Raw genomic sequence first — 20,087 nt, 5'->3', positions numbered from 1 at the left:
TTGGGCACCCACATTCTTTTCGCTCCACCTCTAAGAATGGCCTCTTGGATTTTGCCTGGTAAAAAAGTGGAGTCTCTTACTCAAAAATTTGTATGGAATTTGGCACAGAGATTTGCTCTCTCCAATTATAATTGTACAGTGAACATAGCTCATCAAATAGGATGTGGTGTTAGATATATAACTCATTGATTTGCCTAAAGGGAAAACTTTTTAAAATAAAAATTATTTCCCGCGTAGAATAAACGAATTTCATAAATTTTATTTATATATCTATACTTTTATATTTATAATTAAAAAATGAAAATTTAATTCTATAAGTTTGCATATAACTAAAGAAAATTCTAGTAAAATATATGTAATTTTCAAATGAACTCCAAAAATTAAATAACTAAAGTTTTATGACAAAAATATATTTTTTTCCTAATTTTTTAAAATTATTATATTAAGGGTATTTTAAAAAATAAAATCAAATGATTTGTATATCTCAAATTTATTTACACTAAACAAAGCATGTGTATAAAATAAAGATATTATGTATGAAGGAATATTATCAAGTAGGTATGAAAACGGTGAAAACAAATGCTTATACTTCGGAACATGATAATGAAAATCTAAATAAATTAGATGATCCGATCCAAATTAGATACTTAAAAATAGCGGTTGAAAAACAGTATAATAAATTAGTAAGAACCAAAAATTAGTATACTGGATCATTATTGATTAGAGTTGGATTCAAAATTAACCAAAAAGAAAAAATCTATATTTGAATTCTTCATTGGCTGTGAACAATAATTATATTTTAAAATGTAATTAACTATGGGAACTAATTTATCTTTTTTTCCCAAATAATATTTTAATTTGTCTGTATAAAAATAATAAAATTATCGCCGTATTTGCAACTGTATATGTCATTTACCAAAGTTTTTAAAAAGAAAAAAAAAAAAAAAAGAGTCAAATTTCATAAAAAATGCTGACGGTCTTTCGAGTCTGACTAGTAGTTTAGCGGATGATTGCCGATCGGGAGCGCAAAACCTTTTGAGTTGTAACTACCCGTCTCGTTCTATTTATTTATTTCAGAATCCCCAATTTCTCCCTGTCTTCAACTAATTAAAACCCGCCATATAATCCTTCACTGTTCCTTTCTGTAGTAATTCATTTCGTATTTTTTAAAGACACGGAAAGCAAGCGAAAATGTTAGGGGTATTTCAGGTAATTAAATCCAGAAGCAAGCAACTGCAAGAAGTAAGCTCTCTGCTTCCTGGTGCCATACTAATACTTCCATTCAGAGTCAAAATCCCAAAATCTATTTGTACTATTAAACCATACACCAAAATTCTTTAACGGTTTCTTTTGCTAAATTATTTGCTGCCTCAAATTCAAAATAACTCCAGCTTCAGTTTCTTTGATTTGCATCTTTCTGTCAACGTCCAGCAATTTTTTGGGTAAATTTCTTGCTCTAGATTTTATTTTTGTGGTTTGTTTCATACGTAGCGTTATGCAATTGCGTGTATTGCTGATCATGTCGAAGTAAAGAGTAACCTAAGGTATCCTTTGTTTAAATACTGTTACAGCAGTTTTGGAAGTTGCGTTTGGAGGGAAATGTGAAATGATTTGTATGTTGTAATTGCGGTTCTGAGTTTACTCTGTGCCTTGTTTGTTTCAAGGATTTGATTAGATAGTGCTCCTTTTTTAAGTTTTATTTATGGTTTATTTTTATTTTTTGTAAAATGTGTGTTTTGTTTGTAGGTTATGGTTTATTTTTATTTATTATGATAGTATTATGATCTGCATTTGCGTTTAGGGAACATAGATTTAATGGTGGATCTTTGATTGCTGAAGGATATGAATAACTTCAAATGATGTACATGATTTTGAATAGATTTTATTTTCACTACGAAATGCTAATGTTGTGCTTGTTCTTTCATATAACGTCCTTTCATCATTCCAGGTGTAATTGTGGAGATAATTGACTTGTAGTTTTAAGGATCATTGTGTTTGTAACCACATGATTATTTGATTCAATTTTCAAATACACATCATAATAGAATATATTTATAAGTGAATTATCATATTGTTTTTTAATATTATTAATAGATGAATTTATTTTAAATTCATTTGGTTCTTCTAATTTTTGATCGGATTTGGCTCAAGTATAATCTATTTCATGGATATAAAATTTCCAATAACTTTTTTTGACATTCCAAGCATTTTAAGCATGTCCTTGTAAATGAGTTCTATTGGAGCAGAATTCCAAATAATAAATCATTAAAAATGACAAGCTATCCAAATGGGAACTTAAATTTTGTGGTATTATATGTTCCAAAAGAGTATATCTCATTTATTCAATATTTTTGGATGATATTCTGGAATTTTCAGATTGCATAAATTTTAATTTTTTCAAAATTTTTATTCGAAAATTTTAAGTTTTTGCCTTGTGACCTTGTGTTTTGGTGCAGTTCAGGAGTTGATTGATCATTTTTTGTAAGTTGCCTTGACAAAATGCTTGTCTCTGCGCTTCTAACATCTGTGGGAATAAATTCTGGTCTCTGTGTTCTTTTCTTTGTATTGTACTCCATTCTGAGGAAGCAACCTAGTTATTATGAAGTCTATGTACCACGGTTGCTAGCTGAAGGCAATTCTAAACGGAGAAGTCGCTTCAACCTAGAAAGGCTGTTACCTTCTCCTGGTTGGATTACAAAAGCATGGAAGCTGTCTGAAGAGGACATATTATCATCTTCAGGCTTAGATGCTTTGGTTTTTATGCGAATTATTACCTTTAGGTGAGTACTCTCTGAAGAAGTGTTTCCTTCCAACAGACAGAAGTTTGCTCTCTTGGTTGACATTTTCTCCTTTTTCTTTCCTTAGACTGGGGAAACTGTATCAAGTAACAACCATAGATATGCACATTTTGGTTATAATGTTTGAATGTGTCTGTTGTTTTCAGTATTTGATTAGGGCTATACTATCTGCATTCACATTGTTTTAGTCCAGTTTTTGGCAATCTGAATTTAGACGTGAACTGTTGGTGTTGTCTATGTGACTAGCATCCATGGCATGAAAAGACTTTGAGCTTTCTTTTTGTCAACACCCGACAAGCATCTGTTATGTCAGGAAATACGGCCTAGCATTCTTCTATTATGTTGTTTTCTACCAATAGCTATTGTTTCGTTATTTGACACATATGACAATCCCAAGTGCTTGAATTGAGTATAATGATATGATGAACACTGTGTAATCTGAAAATGTGAAATTGCTTGTTACTGAGTATTCTAATGAGTCTCTTGTATTTATTCTTACATAATGCATTTGGAGAGAGCATTATAAGTAAAAGAAAAAGGTTATAGATTGGGAGAAATAGGGAGTACTGAGAACTGCATGCTGAAGAAAACAGATTCGATAAGTTAATAATGTAAAGAGACCTTAAGGATACTGTGTATTAGAAACCAAGTCCAACCTCAAAACCTAGTGTTAAGGTGGTACTAGGTTATAAGGTCCCAAGATCGTGGCATAGATGATGTGGGATTGAGAGATTGAAGGGGCTTTTTAGATGAAGCTTTTGATGATGAGATTATGAGAAATTAGCATAGGTGGTGCTGGGACGGCTCTGTTTCTTGCCCTTTTCTCTATGCCTCTTCAACTCGATAAAGATCCCAAAAGAAAAAAAAAAAAAAAAAAAAAAAAAAAGAAAAGAAAATCCATATGTCATCAGTGAATATCAACATATCTGGCAAATCAATAGTGGAAATATTCAAAGAAGCTGGAGTGTGGGTGCATAATTCCTTGCCTAGTGTGTTCAGTGACCTTTTTTGTGCACAGGCATTCAGGCAAGCACCTCTTCACTTTAACGTTTCACTTTGTAGGCCATATTCAGAGTCCAAAATGTTATGTTATTGTTGACAAGGTAATATTTCTGTTTTCTGCAATATCATCACCATCATATATGTTTGTGCTGTGTTTGTCCATTCAAATGTTTGTATGCATATTATTTTCTTCTCATGCAGATACATCAGGAAAGTGTTATTATGCAGCGTTATTTTGTCGATATTGTCTTAATTTGGTCCGCTCTGGTTTTCACTTTCTTGTTTCATCTGAACTCAAATTCATGCTTTTTTGTATCTTAATACTGCAGTTTGAAAGTATTTACATTCGCTGGGATAATAGGGATCTTTATTCTTCTTCCAGTGAATTCCATCGGAACTCAGCTTCATGAAATCGACTTTGCAGATTTATCAAATAATTCTTTGGACGTGTTTACCATTTCAAATGTAAAGAGTGGCTCAAAATGGTAATTTCCTCCTCTAATAAGGCAATGAAGAGCTTTTCAGAATAATAAGTGTGCTAATTTTGCTATTTATTCATGAGGATATCTTTGTTTCTATAAAACTTAGTGTTTTTCTCTAAATACAGTTGCTTGAACTGTTGCTCATTTTGAATTCTTTTATTCTGTCTCTAGCAATCCTTTATTTTAGTCCTCTTTGATAAGACTAAAACTTGAGATCCACCTCTCATATATTATAGTAAACAATGGTTGAATCCCTCATCTTGATAGCTTTCCTTGAGTAATTAGACACAGTTTTATCACTTTTGTTTTACATCAGTAGATGACTCAGCTATGTCTTCACTAAATGTTTGATTCTGTTCTAAGTTATGTATGAAGACTTTGGTACTGAAAATTCTTATTTTGAACACTCTTTCTGTGGCTTTTAGCTATCTTTGGATCTTTTGGTCCCATGGATCCATTTAATTATTTAGTTCACATCAGGATGTTATGATGTTGTAAGTCATCTGTAATCTGTAACTTAGTATCTCTCTTTCTTTCTTTTTGTTGATTGCATCAGAAAGTCACATTTTGTCTGCTCTGAAAGGTGTTGGTTTGTATTAGTCTCTGTTCTTGTCACTCAACTGGGATTTTAGACATATTAGCTGTGGAAAATGGTTTCGAACCATAATAGAAAGGCCTAATGATCAGAAAATGCAAACCTTTGTGGTTCTTTCAGTTTTATTCAATCCTTTTAATTTTTTCAATTTTTATCTAGCTCTATGGTATTACTAGCAAGTTTAGCTGATTTAATGAGTGGGAATCAAAATACTATGAATTAAAAAAACTTATATAGCTTGTTTAGTTTAAAAAAAAAAAAAAAAGAAAATTTTCTTCATAATGTTGTTACATATAAATTTCTAAGTTATTTATTTTTTCATTTTTGGAAAAAAAAATTAAATCACTTTTTTACAGTAATTGATAAATAAAAAGTATTAATAATTTTAGAAAGTGAACAAGGTAGCAAAAAGTTACCATTTTGTATTATCACCATTGGAAATGAATAGTGATAATTTTTGGCGTGTTAAGTTACATATGTAAGTTTTATGCAGTGAATTTTGTTTCTTACTAGATTGGCTAAAACTGTAATCATCATTTTATAAGGTCGGGCTAATATTGAAAAAAAAAAAAAAAAAAAAAAAAACAAGGGGATCAGAAAAATAATAAAAAAAAAGGTTGCTAAGGTTTGGATATTAAAACAAACAAGAAAGGTTATAAACGTCCTGAATTTGTAGGACATCTAAGTTGATGTGTGATGATACTTTGAAGAAAAACTCATGAGCTTTGGTCATTTTGGCAGGTTGTGGATCCACTTCTCTGCTGTGTATATCGTCACTATTTTTGTTTGTTGTCTGCTTTATTTTGTAAGTCAAATTCTATGCAGTTCTAATTCATTATATGTATAATCTTTTGCAGCAGAATTTGACTACACTCTAATTGCTTCTGCTGACTAAATATGACTGAATGGATAAATTATATTTAAATTCCTGTAGTTTTGTTATATGCATTGGAAAGGAAAATATATGTTGAAGTAGGGTGATGCTATTTTCTTTTACAATTAATGGCAAATGCACAGATAAAACCATTGCCTTATATATGAATTGCCGCTGAGTAATATTGAATTGTGCAGGAATATAGATATATATCTTCAAAAAGGATTGCTTATTTTTATTCATCCAAACCTCAGCCACATCAGTTCACCATCTTGGTCCGCAGTATCCCCGTTTCATTTGGCAGTGGTGTCAGCGAAAGTGTTGAAAGCTTCTTTAAAGAGTTTCACCCGACCACATATTTGTCCCACGTGGTTGTTCATCGAACTAACAAACTTCGGAGTCTCATAGTATGTTATATCTTTTTTACCCTCTTCCTATGGTGGTTTTGCATGATTTTTGTGTATTTATATATATATAAACCTTTTGAAAAGAATATGATTGATGTAATATAATGCATTGTTAGGTGTGTAATGCAGGACACCCTTGGTTTTCGAATGTACATGGACTGTCTTGCGTGGGAATGGTGATGGGAAGTTCATACTTTGTTTAAGGTTCTTAGGGATCTATAGAACTGTAATGTAAATATTGAATAATGAATGTGAGAACTGGTTGTTTGGCAGAATTATAAAAACAGTATCAGAGAAAGATCACTAGCAAATTATGGGCCTGAAAAGTTATAGTTTTAAGAAAAGATTATAGGATTAGGAATATAGGAGCTGGTATATGCACCATTTTAGAAAAGCAGTGTCACGAAAATGGTCGGTACTTAGTTATGGTCTCACTGAAGTGTGATTTTAGGAAGGAAATCTAGCTATTGCATGAAGTGTTGCTACTTTCATGTTTTGAACCTATAATCTGTTTGTTAGTATTTTAAGACTTATCATCATAACATTATCTAAACCCTCAGTTGTGTGTGTGTGTGTGTGTGTGTATATAGAGGGGGAGAGAGAGAGAGAGAGAGCAAAATAAATTATCTGAACTCTCAGTTGTCTATGTGATTACCAAACAAGAGGTCGACAAAATAAAAACATTGAATCTGAAACTGAAACTCAAAAGAAACTATTAAGCTTCATCTTTTCTCATTCTTCTGTGGTGGTAGAAAAACAGGCCTTGAGTACATAGTTGAAAACATTATAATAATTGCTTTTTGAACAAGCATCTAGCAGTAAGAGTTTTCATTTGAACTTGATGACTTGCCATGTTCTTTTTTGGAAACATGACGCATGCCAAAATGAAAGAAATCTACTAGCTTCTTATGATAAACATTTCTAGAATTTAAAAAAAAAAAAAAATCAGTTAATTAGTAACTTGTGGAACTCAACTTTCTTTAGATTTTTTCCCAGTCTCCTTTGTTACTTATGTCTTTTCTCTGTGTAGCATGAATCAAAGAAGTTGTATAAAAGCCTTCTTCACTTGCAATCGGGACCTTCTCACCAGAAGTATAGACGAATTGGATTATTTGGAAAAAGGGTCGATCTTGTGGATCATTATGAAAAGAAGTTAGAGGGCATAGAGCAGAATGTGAGATTGGAGCAATCGGATGTATCATTAGCACAAGTATGTCCCACTCTTTTCACGTTAATCTTTTAAATTTTTTACTTTATTTCATGCTCTGTAATCTTTGTTTAGATCTTGATCAATAATTTAAAGAAACATTTAAAATGGTGTATAGTTTTTGTATGCATTACATGTCACCAAATTAAATAACATCCTGCCTTAGCCGGGTTACCCAATGCTTTGACATGCATCCAAGGTAATTGTACTATTGAGGCTTTAGCCTGTTGATAGTTTTTATAGGAAACTCATACTTGTGTATCAGCAGCCTATGACTCTTTTAGCTTTAGACAGAAAAACATGCATGCATGTTTTTCACTTGCTTTTGACCTTTTGTAGGATTTTTTTTGGAATTTATAAGCAATATAGTATTACAATTCCATTTGCATAATTATAATAATTTTTAAAAGTTCAATGCATTTATTGTTATTCTAGATGCCGTTTTGCAGTCATCAGAAAGATTTTTTAGCATCTTTTTGTAGAAGCTGATGTCTTATTGGATTTCTTATTGTTTTCATGAGTTGGGTTGATTTATTGGCTTTTTGATCAAGTTCTTTAGATTTGCCATTTCTCAAATATTATGTGGTGCATCGAACTAAACTAAATTGATTTTTTCTGTGCAAAAGGAAACTCGAGCTGCTTTTGTATCCTTTAAATCTCGTTATGGTGCTGCTGTCGCTTGCCACTTGCAACAATCAATCAATCCCACACATTGGGTCACTGAACAAGCTCCTGAGCCTGATGATGTTTATTGGCCATTTTTTTCTTCTTCATTCCTGCGAAAATGGATTTCTAAGCTTGTGGTTGTACTTGCATGTATTCTTCTAACAATTTTATTCCTTATTCCTGTTTTAGTTGTGCAAGGTCTTACTAACTTGAGTCAGTTGGAGATAATGTTTCCATTCCTTAAAAGTATTCTAACCATGTGAGTTATAATCGCAACATTGTCCTTTCATTAGTTTCATCTTCTTTATTTGGTTTTATCTTATTGGCAAACAATAACAACAGTGTGGTAGCTTGTTAAATCAGATAATCTTTTTGGAATTTCATTTTTCATTCTTTATTTTTCTCTTGTAATGATGCAGAATACTAAACATTATCTTCATTGTTTGCAGTACATTTGTTAGTCAAGTAATCACAGGATACCTTCCCAGTCTAATTCTTCAGTTGTTTCTTAAGATTGTGCCTCCAATCATGGAGTTCCTTTCCTCCATTCAAGGTTACATTTCTCATAGTGATATAGAGAAGAGTGCATGTAACAAAGTACTTTGGTTCACAATATGGAACATCTTTTTCGCAACTGTGTTTTCCGGGTCAGTGTTATCTCAAGTTTCCATCTTTCTTGACCCCAAAAATATTCCTGGAAAGCTGGCTGTTTCTGTTCCTGCACAGGTAAGTGTATATAATTGAAAAATTTCAATGAGAATCATGGGATTTAAATATATATTTTCTTTTGAAGTTGACCCACAAACTACATGCTTTCTTCTTGTTACTTTCTTTTTGTTGTTATCCTTAATAATAATCTAAATATTTGTGGATAAAATCCTGAATTTCCATAGCAAACTTTTTATTTCCTTGTATCTATTCACCCCACATGAATTGAATTCATCTGACAAGCATTTTGCCATTGCTGCTTGCTTGACCTGCATTGCCAGGTGGTATAGCTCATTTGACTTGTATTGAAGTTATCTCTATCTTTATGCTAATTCACAAACACTTGTGAAGCCAACATAAATTTTAAAAAATAAGAAAGAAAACAAATTTTATATTGTTTTATCAGTTACATTCATATAGAGAGGCAATGAGCCAACAATTGATTTAAACCTAAGTAAACAGCAAATCATAGAAGTCCCTGAGACAGTTAAATTTCATCCATGGATTTCTAATGCTTGTATAGGAAAAAGCCTAACTATCTCTGTTTTTTCTTTTCTGGCCTGGGAGGAATTGCTGGAGAGTTTCACTATGTATTGGCATATTTTCATGTAGACACATATGTAGGCATCATTTTTATCATATATTTTTATATGACACATTTTTTTCTTTTTATCTGTAGGCATCATTTTTCATTGCATATGTCGTTACTTCTGGATGGACAAGCACTTCATCAGATCTCTTCCGTATAATCCCTCTTATTTGCTCTCTTGCGACAAGATGTTTTAAAAGTGCAAACGATGAACTTGAAGTTCCATCTATTCCTTACCACAGGGACATCCCAAGAGTTCTTTTCTTTGGACTTCTTGGGATTACATATTTCTTCCTAGCTCCACTAATATTGCCCTTCCTATTGGTGTACCTCTGTCTTGCATACATCATCTTCCTTAATCAGGTTAGAAACTTATGCAAAATTTTCCCTTTCTTTGTAGGATGGGACTTTGTCTTGCATTGTTTGAAAAAGAAAAAATAAAACAAGGAGAAAAGAAGGGGGCAATATAAAATTAAAGGCCAAACCCATCACTTGACTCAAGTCATGCTAAGGATTGGGCCCAAACTCATTTGCAAAAACCAAAGTACTGCAATTTTTCAGGCTACAAATTTAAGTCCCCAACATTCTCCTGTTCTTGCAGGCTCAAAATTCAACACCTTTTCTGGGGTGCCAGTTATAATTTTGCACATTACAAATGAATCAACTGTATAAACTCTTTCACTGCCAATGTGTTGTACTTTTTAGGTTCTATTGAATAATAATACAGATTAGAAAAGCTTATAACTTTAGAATGGGTAAATATAAACTAAATGCTGAGTTTTAACTATATAAATGCTATATTGATAGGGAAATGGGAAAATATGAATCCCAACTTTCCTTTATATACTGGTCTCTGCCTCTCTGTGTGTGTATGTGTGGTTATGGAAGTGCACTTTGACAAAACTCACAGGTCAGAGTATACAGTGATGTCAGTTCATTCCTATTTGCAAAATATGAAGAAAGTGGTTAATGTTCTACTGAATGTGTGTGAACTGTAGTTAGATTTTCCTCTTTCAATTTGCTCAACACAATAGTAACTAGATCACCAACTTTCCAGTTATTAAAGGGGCCACTACTTGATTACTGCTCTGTATCACTTAAACTCTATATATATTTTCTATATATATTTTTGTTTTTACTAGATCCTTACCTGTTTATAAATGGATTTGTTGCTCTGAAATGTATCACGCAGTTTACAAATGTGTACATGCCCAAGTATGAGACTGCAGGGAAGTTTTGGCCTATTGTGCACAATTCAATGATATTCTCTCTGGTGCTCATGCATGCAATTGCAATAGGGATTTTTACTCTAAAGAAGCTTTCTATTGCATCAACCTTAATTTTTCCTCTTCCAGTCCTGACATTGCTCTTTAACGAGTACTGCCGGAAACGCTTTCTGCCCAATTTCGTTGCTTACCCTGCTGAGGTATGTTGTGCCATGCGTTTTGCACCCTATGCCCTGGGGATAACTGTTCTCTTTCCTATGCTCGCTAGCTTCAAACAATTGTTGACCGGGGTAGGTTTATGCTTTCAGGTTTTACTAAAAAAGGACAGACAAGAGGAGAATGACCCTGCAATGGCTGAATTTTTCAACCATTTGGTTACTGCGTATGAAGACCCGGCTCTAATGCCAATTCAGTACTCTGCAACTACTGATAGTCTTAACAGTCCCCTTCTATCTTCTAACTGATGCTTGAATATATGTAAATTATGGCTATATATGTAGTGTACGAGTGACGGTTAGTGGTTTCCAGCATCTACTGCCATTTTGGTACGTAGTAATGGCTTTATTTTTTTGTGCCATGAGTTTGTGCCTAGGGAAATGCATTTTTCCACACACACGACTACATGCATGGATGTAGTTGCACGTCACGTCCTTCTGTGATGTTTGTTTATTTCATTTTGAACAATGTATATTAGCTTGTAAAATAACCTTGAGGTATTAGGAAAGGAAAATACGAGATCAATTCCATCTTTATTAGTAGCAATTAAGTTGATGCACGACTGATCTTCATGTATCACAGCTGTATACTATTGGCACCGAGATTGATTAAATTTTGGGGCACGTGTTCTGTGGTGCAACTAAAGTGGCACTATCACAATGCAAAATTATCTTAAATGTTTTATGCTATTTTGCTTACCAGGTGGTTTTTTCTCTATGCATCTTTTGATTTCAACTCCCTGTAAGTGTATTTTTAAAATACAAACATTGGCCAAAGTTTTTGCTTTTGTTTTCCATCAGAAAGCAAGCTTAGGAATTTCTTTTATTTGGTTATAATAATTTTCATATCTATTGAAAATCTTTACAGGTTTCTGGTTAAAATATTTTTTCAAACCTTTGGAGACTGCTTTAGTTTATGTTCTTTTTCTCCATGAAGTTTATGTATTACATCTTAGAAACTACTTTTATTTCTATTCTCCTGTATTTCTGTACGGTTAAAATCCAGGAGATGGCCAAACAGCAGTCCAAGATATCTGATTTTAAGTAAGTTGGTTCTGCTTTGTTCTTTAGTGCACATATTATCATAGGAGTACCTCCTGTTCTGTGCAAAAAAAAAAACTCTCAACTTCTAGTGCCACTATAGCATGCTAAGGAGAGATGAATTAATTGGGCTGAGAAAGGCTCTGCTTGTCTGCTGATAACTTCAGAATTGCAGAAATATAAGATAACGAGACTGATCAGTGTGAAATCTTGTCCTCTTTTTTAACAACTACCCCACACCCATTTATCCCCTAAAAATTATACATTATAATTCTCAGAGTTTATAATGTCAGTTCTTTAGCTATCTGACAAGTGCTATGAGATGCAGAATGCGAATGCTATGAGCATTTATCAGTGACTAGTTTTTGTGTAGTGAATTCGGATATGCATTTAATTTGAATGTACACTTATAATTGATTGAAGCCTGCGTGTGCCTCGCCTGACTTAGGTTAAAGCAGGAAGAATATTTTTAAAACATTGAAGTATAAGCAACTAATAATCAAAAGGGTTAGGCCTTAATTACGTTACCACTTAGCATGGCTTGCGACCGGTGGTAATCTCTAGGTGTAGGACTAAAAGAAAACAACACTAAAAACGCAGTTGGGCTGTTATGTCTCTTGCATTGACCTTGCCTGGCAAACAGTTCCCTGGTTCTGCGATTTGTTTGGGTATAGAGATTGAAAATTATCTTGTTAAACTATTGTTCTAGATTATGAAAAAAGCAATTTGAAACAATCTGTTGGGATGTTTAGAAATTTTATGATTAATGTACGTGAAACTAGAAATCGAACTTCGAAATAGACGATAGAATTGACAATTTTGTCATACAGAGTGCCAGAGGATAACCAAGCAAAGCACTGGTACAGTTCCAGAAAATAATATTGGCAGATTTTTTTTTTTTTGTTCCCTCTTTGTTTCCTTCTGATGAAGAATAAGAATAAGATAAATATTTGTCACTCAATGGCTGAATTACCAATCCATGGATATAGATAAAGTTCCTTTTTATTTATATATATTGTACTTTGGAGTGAATACCTAATTTCATGTTTCTATTGATTCAAGAACCGAGTCTGAATATGGGGTCAGTGATTACTGATTGATTGTACTTGAAAGCTGGATTCTGTCCTTATTTCTCCTTCTCCCTCGTTAACTTCGGTTGGATTTTTCATTTTTCACAGACCTTTATCTTTCTTTTTACCGATACTTTTCTAACCCACAGAAATAAGGATAAAAGCTTAGTTCAAAATGCAGATATTTGTGCACGTATGACATAACCTAGTGATAAGTGCATGCATTATCTATCAATTGAATAATAATTCCATAAAAATATGACATAGATGCTATTTATAATCACGTGATACTAGCGTGCTTTTCGCCAAGCCAAAAGATCTTTATTGGATTCATATATCAGTAGTAAATAGGTCTTATCCATTTTTATTTTGATTTAGTTTTGATTAGTATAAAATGAGACGCAAAATAAATAAAATATGTAAAAATTAAAAATTAATTTAAATGTATCAAAATAGTTGCTGCTTTATTACAAGCGAAAATTGCTAAATAGAAATCCTATTTTGTATTCAATTATTTTAACATTAATTAATATGAACAACGATATGTCTCTGCTCTTTTGAAGTTGATGGTTTTGTATACATGTGGATGTGGGAAGGAAAATCTTGCTTATGTTGAAAATAACGATGATCAATTCCGTGAAGGTACGGTTAAAATAAAATTAATGTTGCTTCATTGTAACAAACGTATTGTACAGTATGTGATCATATGTCCCTTTAACCAGGTTGGATTGGTAGTTTACAATGCAGTTGAGATTAATTAATTAGGGTTTATTATATTAATTTCCTCTAAAACATCATTCTCAGGAAATTAAAATGAAATTGCTACCTCTCGTTTGTATATAAGTATACTTACAGCTAGAGAAGAAGTAAAACACATATAATACGTACCCAGATAGAATACATGCATGTCACTAATGAGGAAGAGAAAGGCAAAATCTACTAGCCATGAAGAAGAACCAATCAATTATGAATCCATTTCTTGGGACAAAGTACTGGAGGAGGCTGTCACACTTACTGGTGAATTGAGACCTCGAAAAAGATACGTAGGCGTCCGGCAACGGCCTTCGGGACGATGGGTGGCGGAGATAAAAGACACCATACAAAAGATTAGGGTTTGGTTAGGCACTTATGATACTGCTGAAGAAGCTGCAAGAGCTTATGATGAAGCTGCTTGCTTGCTTCGTGGAGCTAACACTCGAACAAACTTCTTTCCTTTCTCGAATTCTTTAAAACCTGCCCTTCCTTCCAAAATATCTAATCTTTTGTTGCAAAGGCTGAAAGCAAGAAACAACCAAGATTCAAGGAAAGCAAAAGAAATCCATTTTGATAATTTCTTGAATTGCACTGCTACTAGTTCTTTAAGTACTACTAGTGATCATTTTGATACAAATTCGGATGATAAATACTTTTTGGAACATCCGAAATTTTTGAAAGGAAAAGAGCTGTCAGAAGTTGATCATACCCCGACTTCCTGTTTTACTAGACAGACACTCGACTGCTGGGCTGATGGTCCATTGGGGAATTTGAATGAGAGTTTGAATAGTAATTTTAATCTAGAAAATGAAGAAGAGAAAAATCAAGAAGTCGAAAAAGAAAAGGAAGAAAAGATTGATATGTTGAAGATAGATTTTTCTATTCATGAAGATGCATCAATTAGCACTTATTATTCTCCATTTGATATAGCAGAGGAAATGATGGCCCCCATAGTAGAGGAGGATAAGAACTACAACTATAATAATGGTGATAATGAGCAGTCATTAATGGTGAAAGAGATAATGAATAGACTAAATTATGAACGTAGGTTCTCAGCTTCTCTTTATGCTTATAATGGAGTACATGAGCGTTTGAAGCTTGGGTATGAAGGAATGGAAAAGAGTAGTAATGGCAGTCGTAGTATTAAAATTGAATCATGTGATGATAAAATGTCGGAGTCTAATAATAGTCTTAGGCTAATTGACATTAATGATAATGGAGAGATAATCAAGAAAAAGAAGGAGGAGGAGAAAGTGCAAGATCAAGAAATAGCGGGGTCGTCTTCTTCTTCTTCTTCTTCTTACAGCAAAGAAGGTGGTGGCGATGGTGAATTGTGTTTTTGGAGCTCTATTGATCTCCCATTTTTATCTTCTTCATTAATTATTTAGTGGAGAAAAGATATTATAGCATGTTTATCAATTAATATTCTTAATATTTTAGTACAAATATCCATTAATCAATAGGATTAAAAAGAAAAATTGTTTTCAAAATAATGGATGGGTATGGATATATATGCTCATCTTTGTAGTAGCTAAAATCAAAACTCAAGAATCCAATCAGAAAGTTAGATTTGACGTGAGATTAAGATTGGAAAAAAAATTTAGAGCTTGCTAATGAGTAAAATCCCAATACAAGACCTCTCTCTTTTTTTTTTTTTTCATTTAATTATGTTTATTTTCTTTTTTTTTTTAAAGATTGTAAAGATGGTTAGATAAATTATTTGAAAGGGGTGAAATTAGGCTTTTGAACCCTAAATATCACCATTAAGAAACACACTCTTGTGTGTGTGTGTATATATATATATATATATATATATATATATAAATGAAGGAGTAATTAATTACATTCTATTACTTCAAAACACTAATACTTAATTTGCATCTGGACAGGTCCACTTCAGGGAATGCTTTACAGCAGCTTCATTATTATTTCCCTCTTCATTATAGTAAATTAGTAATAAAGGGCTGTGTCTGATAACGATACATATATGACTACTTTTCACGTATTTGGAAATCTAAATGGTCCTACCAAATAATTTCTATATTCCATTTTAAAAACCAAACTATATATTTTTAATCTACTCTTTAATTAAATATTACTAATTAACATTAAATTGTCGCCATTAAATTTAATTTTATTATAACATAAGTTTAAAATTTAAATCTAATAATCAAGATTTAAAGTTTGAACTCGCTACAGTTGAGAATGGTTAAGCTACCTGTGCTAAAAAAAATTGAGTTGACCTTTTATACTAAATCATTATTAGTGTGTGTACCTTTAGGATTGAATCATGATGAATGTCTAGGTCATGGGTATTTCCAATATTTTAGGTTAAAAGTAGATATGGTCAAGATCCTCAAAATTTCTAGGATCTTCTCAGTCTTCTTCCTGTGTCTCACCGTATCCTGAAAAGGTGTTCATGACCTAAGATTAAAATGATTAATCTTAATTAATATGATTTTTATCCCTCTTCTTGGTGCAAATCGTCAAAAGTTCTAAGTTGCAATCCACCCAAATCTTGTTTATCCAGTAAGCTTTCTTCAATCTTAACCACTTTAGGGTGACAATAACTTTCTAGTGTTTTGAAAATTTAGTGAGTTATTCCACTAATTAATAATGGGTTCAATCAAATGAATTTTGGAATTAATAAATTAAGGATATATTGAGGTTTACATTTATATAGTGGTTAAAATTTTTAATTTTCAATTGTTTTAATGTTACATAATTAATTTAAAAAATCAACGACAATTATAGCCAAAAATAAAGTTAAAATATCAAAGTAATTGTTTTAGATTATTAGTAATACATTGTTAATTTAATTTCTAAAATTTCCATTGAGTAATTAGGCTCTTAAACTTTTTGAATTTTATAAATTAACATCATCCAATTAATGACTTAATGAATAAAATTTATAAAGTTAAAATATCCATTTTTTTTTTTTTGTTTTCAATTCACTTTGAGGCTCTCAGCGAATTAGAAAATATGGAATAACCTTCCTTTTAGATTCATGAAAACTCTTACGGTCAATGTTATTCGGACCTAAAGCCTTCTCACCCCTCACATTAATTACGGGTATCCAATCAATTTTAATAAATTGATTTTGATTTAATACTTAATCTAACCAATTGAAATATAATTTTAAAGGATTTTACTTTTTGCAAAGATAGAAAAAAAAAAAAAAAAAAGAATTGACCTTATTTGTAAGGACAAAAAGGAGCATCCAACAGACAAATTATAGAAAAACACAAATGTTGAGACAATGTCTAAAAATACATACATATACATATATATATATATATATATATATATATATATATATATATATATATATATATATATATATATATATATATATATACATTTTCATGGAAGCCAATCAACCAGCAATAGAATGCTTCATTTATATTTAGTTAAACATAAAGGAAGTGGGTCTTACATCTTTATGCAATTATAGCTACTCAACTTTACATGGATTTTCCCAAAAAAAAAAAAAAAAAAAAAAAAAAAAAAAAAAAGGAGAAATAAGAAAATTTGGACCACTTGAATTTTTTTTTTTTTTTTTTTTAAATTAACAAAGATAGATTTCTCTGTTGCTTTTTTAAAAACAAAGATTGCATCCATCGTATCAATGAATTGTGTATTTGAAATATATTTTTAGTACTTCCAGTTAACATATTTTCCAATTAGTTTCCATGCATTAGCATAAACTCATTTTTATTTACAAATTTTTATAAATATTATTCTTAAAATAAACTACAGTGTCTAACTCATGTCTCAAAAGCCATATGTGTATGTAGAGGCAAAATGTATAAAATTATACCTAAAATTCATTAAAAAAAAAAAAGGAGTCTGAAAAATGCACGTAACTTACAAAATTATATTTATTGAACACTGTAATTTGTGAAAAATTACATATATTGAACATTTTTTTATAAAACTATACTTATTTTTAAGTATTATAGTTAAAAATGTGAAATTTTTTTAATTTTATTGAATATTTATTGCATATATTGAACGTTTCTTACAAAATTTTATCTTTTTTTTTTTCTCGAAAACATTAGTAAAAATCATAATTCATTAACAAGGTATTTTTTTTTTTTCAAAAAGAAATTCTCGAGAAGCAAAGCGACACATTTAGAAGAAGCTATACTGAATTAACAAAATAATGATAATTTGAATCTTTTATTATTTGTGCATTCATTTTGCTACCTATAATAAGAGATTTTTAAAATAATTTACGTATATTAAGATTAAATTTTTATAATTAAAATGTAATTAGAATAATATACCTATATCATGATTAAGACTCATCTTTTAAACAGTTCTATATGTACATAACAATATATCCTTGCATGTGCAGGATGAGATAGTGATTTTGCTAAGGAATTTATCTGCAGACAACCAAATCCTTAGGGAGTGCAGCCAGCCACAATTGGTCTTTTCACTAAGCAAAATAAATAAATTAAAAAAAATAAAAATAGAAATGACAGTGACACACAGGGAAAAAAAACAGAAAACATCATCACAACTATACACTGTAATGAACTTTTCTTTTAGATATTATAGTATTAATAATATTATTATAATACTGTAATTTAAACAGAATTATAAATTTAACAAAACCATAAATGAAAGTCATTAAAGTTAAAATTCAACCTCTAATAGGTAAATATTAGAGGTTGGTTAAAATTGAAAAATCAATCCGAAATTTATTTGGTTCAGCTTTTTGGATATTTGATAAGGTTTTTATTTGAAATTTTAGAAAATTTCGATTTCAATTTTCAATTTGATCATGCAAAATATGTAATTTTTGTCCAAAAATGATTAGAATTAACTGAATCAATGAGTTTGTTTGGTGCTAAATAAACTTCGATGTAATGCAGTTTTCGATTTAAGATAAAAAAGGTTGGATTTTTGATTTTTTTATTCGAAATTAGACAATTTATTTATACACCGTTAGTAAATTTTATAATTGTTGAAGTGGAGGAGGAGAAATTTAAAACTTCTGTTTGATTACGAGACCAAAGCTTCATTGGCTAATGACCTGGTGATTAACTAAATCAATGAGATTAATTAACTAACTATTAACTAATAACAAAAACAATGACATAATTAATTAATTGGGTAAAGTTCTTTCCTTTTTGGGAGATAGTTACTACTCATTGAGCTAAAGATCTGAGAGACAAACAATTAGGAAATGTGATTGTGCCACATGTACCTATCTGGAAACTGTTATGGTTTGACCAATCCTCTATTTTTGTCAATATATGCTCAAGAATTTATATTCTATAAACCAAAAAAAAAAAAAAGAAAAGTAAGACTATACTGTTAGCTAGTGGGCATTGATGTGATCCAAATATTAAAAAAAAAAAAACAAAAAAAACAAAAATTTGAATTGAATAATCCTAGGCTCCACTCTAATGATATTGTTTGTCCCATCACCACATTAAAATGGTGTTTATCCTTAAAAATATTCTTTCCAAGTGCATGAATGGGCCTCCACTACCGTTAATCATGATAAACATAAGTTTTGTGGTAAGAGATGTTAAATTCTGTTGGAAAACAGGTTTTTTAACTGCGTTTGAAAATAACTTTTTAAAATGATACGTGCGTTTTTAACATTTTAATCCTTAAAAATGATATGTGTTATTTTTTTATAATATCTAATAACATAATGTTTATATTAACTTTTAAAGATTAATGTAATATCTTATAAAACAGTTAACGATATAACATTTAGTTTTTAAAAATTTATAAAAAATTAGTCAAACAGTTAAATATTATTAAAATAATTTAATAGCTATCAAAACAGTTATTTTTGTCGAACAGAATCTAAATTCCTAACATAACTGAAATTATAAATTTAAAATTTAACATAAGTAGACATTTAAACTAAGCCTCATTGGCCAAGGGAAATTTTGATATTTGATTACTTGTTTTGTTTTGATGATTATGGCTTTAGCTTTTAATTGATGATCAAAATTACATGATAAGTTTTTATTCTTTGTAATTAAATCTATACATTCTCATCTATTTATAAATTCAGTTGGTTTGATATTTTAATATTTATATATATTTTTTGGGTTTGATAATTCATTTATCAAAAAACATTTTTATGATTTTTTATTATATTTACTTAATAGCTATTTTTGTATGTTTATACTTTAAACAAAATTGCCCAAATCCTATGTACCAACTTCACTTAATTTTTTGCCAATCAAGTTGAATTATTGAATATGTTAGTAGAATTTTATTTAGTTTGATTAGATGTTATTCAAATAATTCAATTTGGATTTTCTTGAACCAAATAAACTAAATGACTGAATACTTACACTAATTTTATTGGATTTCAAATTTTTTTTTTATTTTTTATTTTGCAAAATTAATTATTTGTTCTAATGATAATGGATTTATATCTTTATACAAAAAATTGAAAAATGGATTTAGAAATGCT

General features: G+C 30.7%; 2 protein-coding genes across 4 annotated transcripts; both read left to right on the top strand.

Moving 5' to 3' along the window:
- The first annotated feature begins 1,093 nt into the window (after positions 1–1,093).
- Positions 1,094–11,304, top strand: LOC105630493 (Early-responsive to dehydration stress protein (ERD4)). Of its 3 annotated transcripts, none has more exons than XM_020678059.3 (11): positions 1,094–1,442; positions 2,462–2,780; positions 4,130–4,285; positions 5,619–5,682; positions 5,949–6,158; positions 7,189–7,368; positions 7,992–8,290; positions 8,481–8,757; positions 9,419–9,691; positions 10,521–10,754; positions 10,863–11,304. In XM_020678059.3, exons 2-11 carry the CDS (start codon positions 2,500–2,502, stop codon positions 11,016–11,018), a joined length of 2,130 nt encoding a protein of 709 aa, XP_020533718.1. In that variant the 5' UTR covers positions 1,094–1,442; positions 2,462–2,499; the 3' UTR covers positions 11,019–11,304. The 3 variants fall into 3 exon arrangements, with proteins under 3 accessions (XP_020533718.1, XP_012067707.1, XP_012067708.1); XM_012212317.4 differs by having other exon boundaries at positions 1,097–1,442; positions 2,457–2,780; XM_012212318.4 differs by lacking the exon at positions 1,094–1,442 and having other exon boundaries at positions 2,596–2,780; positions 4,183–4,285.
- Positions 11,305–13,794: 2,490 nt separating this feature from the next.
- LOC105630951 (ethylene-responsive transcription factor ERN1-like) lies at positions 13,795–15,021 on the top strand. Its single transcript, XM_037639943.1, has 2 exons — positions 13,795–14,422; positions 14,525–15,021. The coding sequence occupies exons 1-2, from the start codon at positions 13,795–13,797 to the stop codon at positions 15,019–15,021; spliced, it is 1,125 nt and encodes a 374-aa protein (XP_037495871.1).
- Positions 15,022–20,087: the final 5,066 nt, after the last annotated feature.

This window comes from Jatropha curcas, chromosome 5 (genome assembly GCF_041381405.1).
Source record: "Jatropha curcas cultivar XTBG-Jc1 chromosome 5, XTBG_Jcur_1.0, whole genome shotgun sequence".
Classification (NCBI taxonomy): domain Eukaryota; kingdom Viridiplantae; phylum Streptophyta; class Magnoliopsida; order Malpighiales; family Euphorbiaceae; genus Jatropha; species Jatropha curcas.
Note: the sequence above shows the minus strand (reverse complement) of the source record. Positions and strands in the feature narration are given on the sequence as shown.

Coding starts and splice junctions, on each gene's coding strand:
- LOC105630493 (XM_020678059.3), top strand. CDS start 2,500: ATGCTTGTCTCTGCGCTTCTAACATCTGTGGGAATAAATTCTGGTCTC. Junction 7,369..7,991: donor CGGATGTATCATTAGCACAA/GTATGTCCCACT, acceptor TCTGTGCAAAAG/GAAACTCGAGCTGCTTTTGT. Junction 10,755..10,862: donor TCGTTGCTTACCCTGCTGAG/GTATGTTGTGCC, acceptor TTATGCTTTCAG/GTTTTACTAAAAAAGGACAG.
- LOC105630951 (XM_037639943.1), top strand. CDS start 13,795: ATGAGGAAGAGAAAGGCAAAATCTACTAGCCATGAAGAAGAACCAATC. Junction 14,423..14,524: donor TTTGAATGAGAGTTTGAATA/GTAATTTTAATC, acceptor CTATTCATGAAG/ATGCATCAATTAGCACTTAT.